The sequence below is a fragment of the Staurois parvus genome, unplaced genomic scaffold (assembly GCF_062004578.1).
Source record: "Staurois parvus isolate SC_StPar_1 unplaced genomic scaffold, SC_StPar_1.0 ptg000054l, whole genome shotgun sequence".
NCBI classification, from domain to species: domain Eukaryota; kingdom Metazoa; phylum Chordata; class Amphibia; order Anura; family Ranidae; genus Staurois; species Staurois parvus.
Window position 1 is genome coordinate 4344977 of NW_028317850.1, and position 13321 is coordinate 4358297.

At 41.9% G+C, this 13321-nt stretch overlaps 1 protein-coding gene across 2 annotated transcripts in view; it reads left to right on the forward strand.

Moving 5' to 3' along the window:
• The window catches only part of CCPG1 (cell cycle progression 1), a 92093-nt gene that overhangs the window by 33704 nt on the left and 45068 nt on the right, over positions 1 to 13321 (forward strand). For both annotated transcript variants that reach the window (XM_089667907.1, XM_089667899.1), the window contains exon 5: positions 5983 to 6247. In XM_089667907.1, the coding sequence (XP_089524033.1) occupies positions 5983 to 6247 (265 nt within the window). The remainder of the gene's footprint in view (positions 1 to 5982; positions 6248 to 13321) is intronic.

The window sequence follows — 13321 nt, forward strand, 5'->3', positions numbered from 1 at the left end:
AAAGTAGAGATTTTTGGTTACCGTACTATGAGAATGGAAGGCATGTGGGTCTGGTGAGCACATATCCAAAAGGGAAGGCTGTTTCATGAGCATGTGGTGATTTTGGTTTGGGAACACTGAGCAAATAAGATCACAGCACTGAAAGTGACATCTATACGTTATGATGAACTTTATTTTCACATTAGTTGATTGATTTATAGCACATTATTGTATTATTTAATTCTATTCCATTGTATTTTGTCACTGGAGAATGTGTTTCATTCACTTGTTGGTCACAGCACCACTGGATTATTTATGTTCACTTACGAGTGTATTGAGCTGCTGCCATGTGATTGACTGATTAGCAGTTTGTGGTACCAAGCAATTGAACAGGTATACCTAATAAAGTGGCGTGTGTGTGTGAGATTTTTTTTTTTTCACTACTGTGCAAAAGTTTTATGAAGGTGTGAAAAAATGCTGTAAGTTAAAAATGCTTTCAGAAATAGAAGTGTCAATAGTTTTTTTATCAATTACCAAAATGAAGAGTAAATGAATAGAAAAGCGATCTAAATCACATTAATATTTGGTGTGACCACCCTTTGCCTTAAAAACCGTAACCTCTAGCTACACAGTGCTTGTGCACACAGTTTTTGAAGGAACTCAGCAGGTAGGTTGTTCCAAACATCTTGGAGAACAAACCACAGGTCTTCTGTTGATGTAGACTGCCTCAGATCTTTCTGTCTCTTCATGTAATCCCAGACAGATGCAATGATGTTGAAATCAGAGCTCTATGAGGGCCAAAGCATATACTTCCAGGACTCCTTGTTCTTCTTTATGCTGAATATCATTCTTAAAGCGGAGCTTAATTCAAATGGGGAAGTTCCATCTTCAGTAGTGGTCCCCTGCTCCCCGTGAGGAATTGGCACCTTTGGGGAGGGAGGGGGGGGGTTAGTGGGTATCTGATTTTGACAGGTACCCGCTCCCACTTCCTTTGCGATCGCCTAAGTCAGTGGTCCCCAAACTGCGGCCCTTTGCTTGCTTTTATCTGGCCCTTGGGGCACAATTTCATCCACCTATACCAACATTGGGACATAATTCCCCCCCAATTAACACTAATAAAAGAGCAAAATTTGACCCAATGATCAGGCACAATGACAAAAATAATGAGGCATAATTCCCTCCCAGTGACAACAATGGGTCACTGTGACGGGAGTGACTTTTGGGGGTGGGGGGACCTCTGTATCATCTTCCCAAATTCTTATGTTTAAGTGACCCTGTGCCTGTTAGGGTGCAGGGTGTGTATGTGAATGTCTATTGTGTATTGGTGTGTCGTCCTTTGTTCTCGGCCACATGGCTGTCTATTGTCCTTTTGCCATGTGCTGCCCCATTGTTCTGTGTCTTGGTTGGATGGGGAGGGGTGATGATGTGTTTCCTGTAGCCCTACCCACTGATGGGGTGGGCTGATGATGTGTTTCCTGTTCCTGGTTGTGTTTCCCCGCCCTGTGTATATAACTTGTTGTGTGTGTAAAATAAAGTAGTTGACTTCCTGTTTTAAGAAGAGTCGGGTGCTGTCTATTTCCTGAGGGATTTCAAGGGTGTGGTCCGTGGATTTGTGTTCGGACAGAGAAGCTGCGGTATAACGGAATATACCCAAGTGCGGTCTGGGGTCCGGTTCTGTTACAGTCACAATTCCTCCGAATGACACCAATGATAGATGACAATTCCTCCCAATGACACCAATAATGAGTCACAATTCCTCGCAATGACACCAATAATGGATCGCAATTTCTCCCAATGACACCAATAATGGGTCGCAATTCCTCGCAATGACAGCTATGTTGGGCTGCAATTCCTCCCACTGACAACAAAGATGGGACATTGTCTGTTCCCACTGATGTCAGGACCTTTTCTACTCCCAATAGCCAAAGTCTGACCCCCTTGAAGTCTCAAAGGACAGTAAACTGGCCCTTTGTTTAGAAAGTTTGGAGACCCCTGGCCTAGGTGATTGGGGAGGGGAGGGGACAACTTCTACTTCCATAGTCTTCTGGGACATGCGACCGGTACCAGAAGACTATGGGACCATTCACAAAGTGCAGCGCTACTTGAGTCGGGTGCCCACACTTAGGATGCTGCCAGTGAAAATGGCTGGATTGTTGGACAGGTGAGTGGCTATTTTTTAAAAATCAGTAGCTACAGGTTTTGTAGCTGCTGTCTTTTATTTTTTTTTTATCTTTGACTGGAGCTCTGCTTTAATGACATTGGCTGTATGTTTGGAGTTGTTGTCCTGCTGCAGAATAAATTTTAAAATCAGTCACACGCCTCCCTGATGGTATGGCATGATGTATAAATATCTGCCTGTATTTCTCAGCATTGAGGACACCATTGATCCTGACCAAATCTTCCTCCATTTTCAGAAATACAGCCCCAAACTTGCAAGTAACCTCCACCATGCTTCACTGTTGCCTTCAGACACTCATTATTGTACCGCTCTCCAGCCCTTCGGCAAATTAACTGCTTCCTGCTACAGCCAAATATTTAACATTTTGACTCATCAGTCCAGAGCTCCTGCTACATTCATTGTTTTGTGTTGAGTTGCTTAGCTTTGTTTCCATGCCGGAGGTATGGCTTTTTGGCTGTAATTCTTCCATGAAGAAGACGTCTGGCCAGGCTTCTCCAGGCAGTAGATGGTTGTACCTGGGTCCTACTGGTTTTCACAAGTTGTTTGCTGATGATACTGCTGGACAACTTCTATGAAGACCACATCTAGATGGTAGATGGGTGTACCTGGTTTCTGCCAGTTTTGTGTGGATGGCACTGCTGGACATCTTCTGATGTTGAAGGGAAGAGAGCATGATATGTCTTTCATCTGCTGCATGTGTTTCCTTGGCCTACCACTGTGTCAACGATCCTCAACATTGCCCATTTCTTTGTGTTTCTTTAAAAGAGCTTTAATAGCACATCGTGAAATCCCAGTCTGTTTTGAATTCTTTGCCTGGTAGAGACCTTGCTGATGCGGTAGAATTACCTTATGTCTTGTTTTTGTGCTCAGTCTTGCCATGGTGTATGAGCTGCGACATGAAACTGTCTTTCACAACCTCACCGTAGGAGCAGAGTTTGACTGTTTCTGTCCCAGTTTTAAGCCTCCTGCACAGCGGTTTCTGTTTCAGTTATCAACTGTTTTGACCTACATATGACATTGATGATCATTAGCACCTGCTTGATATACCTGGTTAATCGTACACCTGACTTTTTACCTATAAAATCCCTGACTTTATGCAAGTGTACAAAGTGTACATTGCTATTGGTTTGAAGCCAAATGGTAGTCACACTAAATATTGGTTTGATTTAGATTTTTCTTCTGTTTACTCACTTTATATTTATATATCTAAAAATCAATTTACAAAATGCAAACAATCAAAATATACATTTTTGAAAGCATTCTTACTTTACATAATTTCTTCACACCTGCTTAAAACTTTTGCACAGTAGTGTATGTTTACATACATTCATACAAACACATACTAGGGCCAGTTTGACAGGAACCAATTATCTTACCAGCATGTCTATGGAGTGTGGGAGGAAACTGGAGCACCCCGAGGTACCCTACACAAACATGCAAAATGAATGCAAAAAGTGTCCTGGCTGGGATTCCATTTGCGGACCCTGGTACTGAAAGTTCTAACCACTAAGGCACTGTAGTTTTTTTGTATGTAAGCCTGCATCTCTTTTCTCTCGCTGTATATCTGGAAGACACAAAAAGGCTATTTGGAACAGCAAAGCGTTAGAAATGCTACTCCAGGACACAAGCACGGGTTTTACCAGTGTTTGAGCGTAGCAGTACTGTTGGTATTCACTGATGATAGCCACAGGCACTAAGTTTGTTACAGTTCTGTCTTATAAACAAAACCATATCTGAGACAATATGGAGAATTGTAATACTCCCAACATGCCAAAAGTAAATAGGATGGGATTTTTATTTTTAAGAACTGCTTACTATAAGTAATATAATTTTCATAAACATTCATCAATGTTTATTGGATTTGAAGTGAGGATATTAAACAATCTAATACAGAGTCGTTTTTTTCAATACACAACACACATTTCCTAAGCATATAAGGATACCTGCAGAACCCTTAGATGTCTGCCCCAGCACCTTGAAACTCCCAAATTCCACATCATTCTCTTGTGCAAATGTTAACACTTTTAGTGCTAAAGACTCGTACCCTTCAGACTTTCCCATTTGCCCTCATAGCTGCTCTTCATAATGCTGGACCAATAGCAAACCATAAACATTTTATAGGATAGTGGTGTGGAGGTCAGAGGGTCTTGGGGTTCTGGAGCAGGTATCTGAAGGTCTGTGCAGTCCCACCTAGGTACTTTGTGTTGTACTACTATAGTCAGCCCCTTCCTGCCCATGCCAGTTTTCAGCTTGCAGTGATATTACACTTTGAATGACAATTGTGCGGTCATGGAATACTGTACCCAATATTATTATTATTATTATAATACAGGATTTATATAGCACCAACGGTTTGCTCAGCACTTTACATACCCATTAAGTTTGTATCTTTTTTTGAGACAGATAGAGCTTTGTTTTGGTGGTATTTAAATAAGTTGACATTTTGGACAAAATTTTATAAATGCACATTTTTTTTCAGGCAAAAAAAAGTGCATTTATTATTTTTGTCCAAAGGATCCTGGAAAGCATTGCACCAGTGATCAATGGATCACTGATACCATGCAGGTCTCCTGGAGACCTGTCAGAATATCTGCTTGCCATACGGGATGTGCGAACAAGCAGATAAACTGAAAGGAAGCTTCAATGAACTACCACAGCGCTGTGGTAGTTCGTTGAAAACTACAAGCCGACAACCGCTAAGGCTGTCAGGACTTGTAGGCACTCATTCACAGAACTCAGTGAATGAGTGACATGGCTATGTGGGCGGAGCCCCGCATGGCTACGCTGTTTTCAGATCTGGCAGATAGTACGGGAAACTTCTCCCAGTACTATCTGTCAGAGGGAGGGGGTGGCAGGGGAGACTGCTGCTAAAAATGGGTGGAACATGTTACATGTTCTAAAGGTGAACATATCCTTTATGCACCACTGTTTTGTTTTTTTTTTTGTTTTTTGCTAAACAAACATGGATATTTAGTTTTGCTCTGATGGGCGGCATTGATAGGTTGCACTGATGGGGCTGCACTGATAATCAGGGCACTGATCATCAGTGCCCTGATCAGAGAAAACGATGTCTTGGCAGGCTTGCTGGTTAAAGGTTCTCTTTTCCTGCCATGGACACAGTATGGAAGGAAAGGAATGATGATAACCAGCAATCTGTTTCCATGTGATCAGCTGTAATAGGACACAGGTGATCACATGGTAAAGGGCTGCTGTGATTGTCCCTTTACCCCAATCTGTGAGAGAGTGTGCCCAATGTGCACAGCAGGAGGCGCATGGGAGCGGGGTTCTTGAAGGACGTCTATTGGCGCCCTCCCAGAACTGGATGACTGCGCTGTAGCCATCTTTCAGCTATAGTGCAATCGGCAAGTGGTTAAAGTACATTTAAACTCTTAATAGTGAACTATTCTTGTCAGTTTAATATACCATTTGAAGTATTTTTTTATATGTCTATTAAAGAACCTTACTAGTTCTCATCTTGGACTACAGATTGATTAGCTGGGGAAATAAATGTTGCCCATTTGTGTTTTAGATTGAGGCTTTATGTCAGGAGTAGGCAAACTTGGCACTCCATCTGTTATAAAAATAAAAGTCTCATGAGGCATTGCAAGACACTGACAGCCAGCACAAGCATGACTCCTAGAGCTAGAGGCATGGTGGGATTTGTAATTTCGCTACAGCTGCAGTGCCAAGGTTGCATACCTCTGCTTTATGTACTGCAGTTCCCCTTTAATGTTTTATTTATGTGAATGTACCCTACTCCTTTGAGGATGAACAAACAGGTTGCTTTTTGTAATGTAAGTTTATCTTTCTCTCACTTTTGTCAGGGTTTGTCATCTGCGGGTGTAGTGTCTGATAACTCACCTAAAAGTACAGAATGTGACAATAAGGAAGGTATGTCGGTAGATGAAGGTCACTGCGAGGCCGTCAGTGATGACTCTGACATTGTCACCTTGGATCCTCCCAAGGCTGATGAAGCTGGAACTCAAGGAGAAGAAGAAGAGGAAATTCCAGAGGATGGCACTGAAAGCAATGACCTTAACATGAGCTTTTCTTCAAGCAGTCAGTACACATTCAGTCAGCCAGAAACTGGTAAGATTCTGCATGGAAGGTTATTTATACTTTACAGAGTATTGTCACAGATGAACCTTTCTCTGTACCAGTAATAGATGGGTAGCCTTGTCCCAGTGTTGGCAGATCTAAATTATCAAATACAGTTGTGTTCAAAATAATAGCAGTCAGACATCACTAACCTGATCAATCACTGTTTTTGGTAGAAATGATATTTCTACATGGCAAATAATTTACTAGCAGGTGTAATAGAGTAATAGAAATCCAACAGACCCAACAGTCATGACATGCATGCTGCTGATTCTGTGTAATTGAATCACTAATTGAAAAGGGCATGTTCAAAATAATAGCAGTGTGGAGTTCTATTAGTGAGGTCATTCATTCATTCTTTGAAAAACAGGTGGCAATTATTGTCCTTATTTAAGGAAGGAAGGCAGCAAATGTTGTACATGCTGGTTACAGTGCATTTCTCTCTGAAATTCTGAGGAAAATGGGTCGTTCCAGACATTGTTCAGAAGAACAGCGTACCTTGATTAAAAAGTTGATTGGAGAGGGGAAAAACATATAAAGAAGTGCAGAAAATGATAGGCTGCTCAGCTAAAATGATCGCAAATGCTTTAAAATAGCAACCAAAACCTGAAAGACGCGGAAGAAAGTGAAAAACTACCATTCGAATGGATAGAAGAATAGCCAAAATGGCAAGGACTCAGCCAACAATCAGCTCCAGGAAGATGAAAGAAGGTCTAAAATTACCTGTGAGTACTGTTACAATTAGAAGACGCCTATGTGAAGCCAAGCTATCTGCAAGAAGCCCCCGCAAAGTCCCACTGTTGAAAAAAAGACGTGCTGAAGAGGTTACAATTTGCCAAAGAGCACATTGACTGGCCTAAAGAGAAATGGCGCAACATTTTGTGGACTGATGGAAGTAAGATTGTTCTTTTTGGGTCTAGTGGCCGGAGACAGTTTGTCAGACGACCCCCAAACACTGAATTCAAGCCACAGTACACTGTGAAGACAGTGAAGCATGGTTGCGCAAGCATCATGATATGGGGATGTTTCTCATACTACGGTGTTGGGCCTTTTTATCGCATACCAGGGATCATGGATCAGTTTGAATACATCAGAATACTTGAAGAGGTCATGCTGCCTTATGCTGAAGAGGAAATGCCCTTGAAATGGGTGTTCCAACAAGACAACGACCCCAAACACACCAGTATACGTGCAACATCTTGGTTCCAGACCAACAAGATTGACGTTATGGAGTGGCCAGCACAATCCCCGGATCTTAATCCAATAGAAAACTTGTGGGGTGACATCAAAAATGCAGTTTCTGAGGCAAAACCAAGAAATAGAGAAGAACTGTGGAATGTAGTCCAATCATCCTGGGCTGGAATACCTGTTCACAGGTGCCAGAAGTTGGGTGACTCCATGCAACACAGATGTACAGCAGTTCTCAGAAACAGTGCTTATACAACAAAATATTCATTAAGTGATTCAAAGGAAAGCAAAATCTTCAAACATTTTTCAGTTTATATAGTGAATGTTTGAGTTTGTAAAGAAGAATACAAACACTGCTATTTTTTTGAACAGTCTAATATTCACTTTTCTTCAATTCTTTTAGAGGAACAACACAAATTTGATTTATTTTTCTTCATGTTTTGATTTGGAATAGAATTTGTAGTGTTCCCAATGCATTTGTGTGTATGGAAATGAAAGCTATTAGAAGGATTTTGAGCTTTATTTACTTTTTTCAACACACTGCTATTATTTTGAACACAACTGTAGAACATCAATCATACTATGTTATTATTGAAAGCCCATCTGATGTTTTCCTTCACAGTATATAAACCATTTCAGGGTACAGCCAAACAGTAAATGATGAAGATCCTACTTTTGATTTATGGTGCTAGATGAGCTTCTTTAGGGTGAAATCAGCCTAAATTCCCCCAAGGTTTTTAGCTGCAGAGAGTCCTACTAATCTCTGTCTGGATGTAGGGGTCAGCAATCCAACACCCACCTGCTAAGTCAAAAGTAGAGCTATAAAAGGAGCATTCTATTTAACAGGGGATGTGTCGGACTGCTGTAGAGTGAATGCTACTTCCATAAAAAGAGCAGCGGTCCTCTACAGATAATTTCAGTTTAACATATCTTGAACTGGGGATTAAAAAAAAAAAAATATCTGAAGCAAAAATCCTTATGCTAAAGTAAATGACAAGAGACTCAAGGCAGATTGTTTGTTCTGTAGTAGGATGCAATAGGTAACTTTGTTTCACACTGCTCATTAACTGTCTAACTTTCTTCCTTCATTTTTCTTTCTTTCAAATTATGTTTTGTGTTCTTTACAAAATGGTGTCCGGTGGAGCAGTGAGTAAGAGGCTTATTATGTGAGGGCATGGCTTAGTGAATAAAAGCATGTTGTTGTTCACTATAGAATATCTTAATAGTGTGAAACTCACTCAAAATGCTGCAAAACTGCTAACACAAAATTGTAATAAGTAAAGGTATTTTTTAATTGCCGATGCATGTTAACAAGGAAACCGTTTAAGCCAGCTTATAATATGTCCAAGTGCAGCTCCCACACAGAAACCTTGTTTGCTCAAATGTTAATTGATAATATGTGGCCTGCCAGCGTAAAGGTTATACAGTAAATGACTGGTGGACAGCATATTAAAGGAAACGTATGGCCAAAGCTATTTTGGCTATATTTCTCCTGGGGAACATAGGAGTGCACTCCGGTGACCTTGTTCAGCCGACAGCAGGCTAAAGCTTGTTTATTGGCTAACGCCACTTAGCTGGCCCCGGCTCTTGAAAGATCCTGACTTCAAAGTTGGGACCCACCCAGACTGCTGGAGCGGCAGCTGGTTCAGCCTCTCAGCATGCCAACGAGAGCCTGAGCCAACCGCTCTTACCTGTTTCACAGCCTGGTGTTCCAGTGACTGCTGAAGGGGCAGAACAGAGTGCAGTGATTGACAGTCGCCACTCTCCACTCAGAGCAGAGGGGAGAGCCGAGCAATCTGTGGTGTTTCATTACTTGGTTTTCAATGCAGAGCCAACAGGGTAGAGATGCAGCATCAGACCAATGCTACATCCGCCTAAGTGAGTATAAATGTTTTTTTAATAAACCCGTACTTCTGTCTGGTATAGAGAAGAGCCTGGAACGCATGACATTGGATATTTAACCTAAACATAGCAACTCCTGATGAGCAGTTTAATAGGCTATATCAGAAGAGGTATACTAACTAACCAGCTATATTTGTCTTCTGAATGAATTTTGAATATGTAGTTTTATTTAACTTGCCCTGCACAAAATCACTAACCTCCATGAAAGCAGTTCTTGCTCCACGTCCTTTGTTTTTCCATCCTATATTTTATTTTGCAAACATGCCTGGCCTAGCGGGGTACAAGAGAATGCACTGTCTGATGAATATGTGCCAGGTTAGGCAAATTTGAAACATGGCAAATCAAAAGATTGGTTTGTGATTTACATGAGAGTAGCATTCCCAGGTTTCTGGATGAGCCTGCAGGGCTCTCTCTGCCTCAGGTACAAATGGTTTTGGTACTACTCAGCTATGTTAGGTTACAAGCATTGAACCACAGCCTGAGTATTCCAGCATTAGACTGTAAAACAGCACTGCAAAGTATATTGGCTATGGATCATATGGCATACCTGCAGCTCAAGTGCCAGGCTGAAAGAAGCTATAGAATGTCAGGCTGAGAGAGAGGCTGCAGAGCACCAGGCATAGAGGGAAGCTTCCCACCAACATCAAATGGAAATAGCTAAGCTTGAGCAACAGCATCAGGATCAGTCCTTCAGTTTCCTTGAGCGTAGGGAAGCACCTTGTACTGTAAGCCCTGCAGCTAATTCCAGTAACAGAGAAGGGCAGTGATATTGATACTCATTTGGTATCAAAAATGTGTTGTCAGTACCACTTACCACAGATAGAGTAGCTTCAGTATTTGACACCAGGGCTGAGAGGTAAAACCCTGGAGGCCTATGTGGCATTGCCAACCGAGGAGGATGAGGATTACGAGGCCATAAAAGTAGATATAATCACAAGGTATCAATTGACCCCAGAAGAATACTGAAAGAAGTGCATGTCACTGCAGAAAGGACCTGTATACACTTACACCACCACATCCTGGCAGTGGAGTAAAGAACTGAAAGGACCAATTCCTTTGTACTGTTCAGCAGTAGAAAAGCCAGGGGCAACATCAACAACCTACAGCCTGTTACTGTGGGCAGACAAACAGTTACTGGCATGTGATACACTGGCACAGAGGTCACACTCCTTCGCTCTGAGAGAGTTTCACCCTGGATAATCTCCTTTTACTGGAGTTGGGAGAACCTGCTCACGGGTACCTCGTGCATGGGTTTTCATTGGTTCGGGGATTGGAAGTGGGATAAGACTGGGATGAAATTCCCACACCGATGCACGGATCGTGGGCCTCTGGTCTCATAATATGCGCGTTCTGATGATACCCAGGATTCACCAACCCAATTCTTTGGACATGCCAGAGTACTGTGTAAAAATGTGGGTATGACATCTTGGCTAATTGGGAATGAACAGAGGGAGGGAAGCTTGGTGGAGGTACACAGTTCTTCTAGGAAACCTGATGAAGTGACCGGCTTGCATGCAGTTACCCGATACATGTATGTTTGAAGTAAATGTAATTCCTCTAGTACATCACTTGGAAACCAATAAGACCAAGGCTCGATAGAGGCAGATACTTTCCTGACCTAACATACTTACTGACATAGTCAACTACTGTCAGTCCTATGTTACCTGCCAGCAGGTTATCGAAACAGAATACGTTCACAGGGCTTCACTGAAATCTTTTCTTGTAATTGATGAACCTTTAGGAGAGTGCTGATGGATATTATTGAGCCAATAGCCATCCCAAGAAGTTCAGGCGAAGGATACATCTTGACATTTTTAACTATGCCACCTGACACCCAGATGCGTTTGCGCTCTCCTCTCTCAGGGTGGAGAACGTCACTGATGGTTTATTGGGGATTGTTAGGGGAATAAGATTCTCTGCAGCGCTTCCTTATGATCAAGGCCTGTTATTTGTTTCCAACGTGATGCAGGCTGTCTGTGTCACAATACAGATGACACATACCATGGCTTGACCTTAGCAGCCACAAACAAATTGGCTGTGCATGTTTTTCAATAGGACTTTGGAACACACACTGATCAGCCATAACATTATGAGCACTGAAAGTTAAAGTGAATAACATTGGTTACCTTGTTACAGTGGCCTCTTAAAGTGGGTGAAATAAATTAGGCAGCAAGTGAACATGTTGTCCCTGAAGGTGATGTGTTGAAAGCAGAAAAAAAAAATGGGCAAGCATGAGATTTGAACAGCTTTGAAAAGGGTCATATTGTAATGGCAAAACTCATGCTGGCCCTTGTCCACAGCCAAAAGTGCCTACACATCAACATCAGAACTGGACCATGGACCAATGAAAGAAGGTGGCCTGGTCTGATGAATCAGATTTTTATCTACATCTTGTGTATGGCCAGGGGCATGTGTGTTGCTTACCTGGGGATTAAATGGCACCAGGGTGCAGTATAGGAAGAAGGCAAGCTGGAGGAGGCAGTATGATGCTTTGGGCAATGTTCTGCTGGGAAACCTTGGGTCTTGCCCTTCATGTGGATGTTACTTTGACAAGTACCACCTACCTAAACAGTGTTGCTGAGCATATACACCCTTTCATGGAAACAGTACTCCCTGAAGACAGTGGTCTCTTTCAGCAACATAATGTGTCCTGCTGCACTGCCAAAATTATTCAAGAATAGTTTGAGCAATACAACACGTGGTAGGTTTGATTTGGCCTTCATATCCTCTGGATCTCAGTCCAATCAAGTATCTGTGGGATGTGCTAGAAAAACATGTGCGATCCATGGAGGCCCCACCTCAACACAGGATTTAAAAGATCTGCTACTGACGACTTGGTGCCATATACCACAGCGTACCTTCAGAGGTCTAGTGGAGTCCATGCCATGACAAGTCTGGGCTGTTATGGTGGCAAAAGGGAGATCTACTCAATATTAGGTTGGCGGTCATAATGTTATGGTGGGTGGTCATAAAGATATGAATGATCATTGTACGCTGAGGATATTTGTGGAATCTCAGGAAAAAGAGTGGGAGTAATATGTGATTTACCCGCTGTTTGCCTATAGGGAGGTGCCCAGTTCATAGGCATTTAAACCCTATACTGAAGTAGCCTGAGAGGACTCTTCGATCTTGTCTGAGAGACCTGGGAGGGCAAGATTGCAGGCTCTAATGTCTCTGGTCAGTTATATACTAAGGTTTTGGGACAAAATGGAGACATTGGTTGGAATGGTATGGGAGAAAATAAAATAGGTTCGGTTTGTAATACATCACATTCTGGTCCTCATCAGTGAGATCTGAGTATGTAATCATCACAGTCTTCTCTTCTGAAATCCCACATTCAGATATGATGTTGTATTAATTCTGGTATAACTGAATAGACATAGACCACCAAGAAAATTTTAACATCAACAGAGTGAGGGTCTTACTGTTAATGGTGAAAAACCCATCTTGATATTACTAGTAATAGTATTAATATTTAGAATGTTATTTCTTTGCTTACTAACAATACATATCTGCAGTATAATGGAGATTATATAATGAAACCTTACATGTTATGAAGATCAGATCACCTTCATCCATTGTGTCAATAATTTGATTGGTGGAGAAATGGGTATATGGCTGAATTATGGTATATGTCTACCACTCTGTTCAACAAAAGCTGGTCATTTGACCAGTCCTGCCAATGGCTGCAGTGCTGATCTGTATTTTCTGAGGAGGGGGGAATCCCCATGGTCAGAATACAATCGCACAGCAGGAGAGATGCCTCCATCCACATCATCTGCGTGGATGCAGCTATATGGGAGTTTTTTTGTTCAACGAGGTGGTTGAATGAAGAAAAAAAAAAACTCAACGTGTATACCCAACTTTAGTAACCAGTCAAGATTGGTAGTGTATGGACTTCTGGTAGAAAAAAAAATGCTTCACCTCTTTGAAGAGATATAGAGGACTGCTCTGTACTTGATCAGTGATGTATAC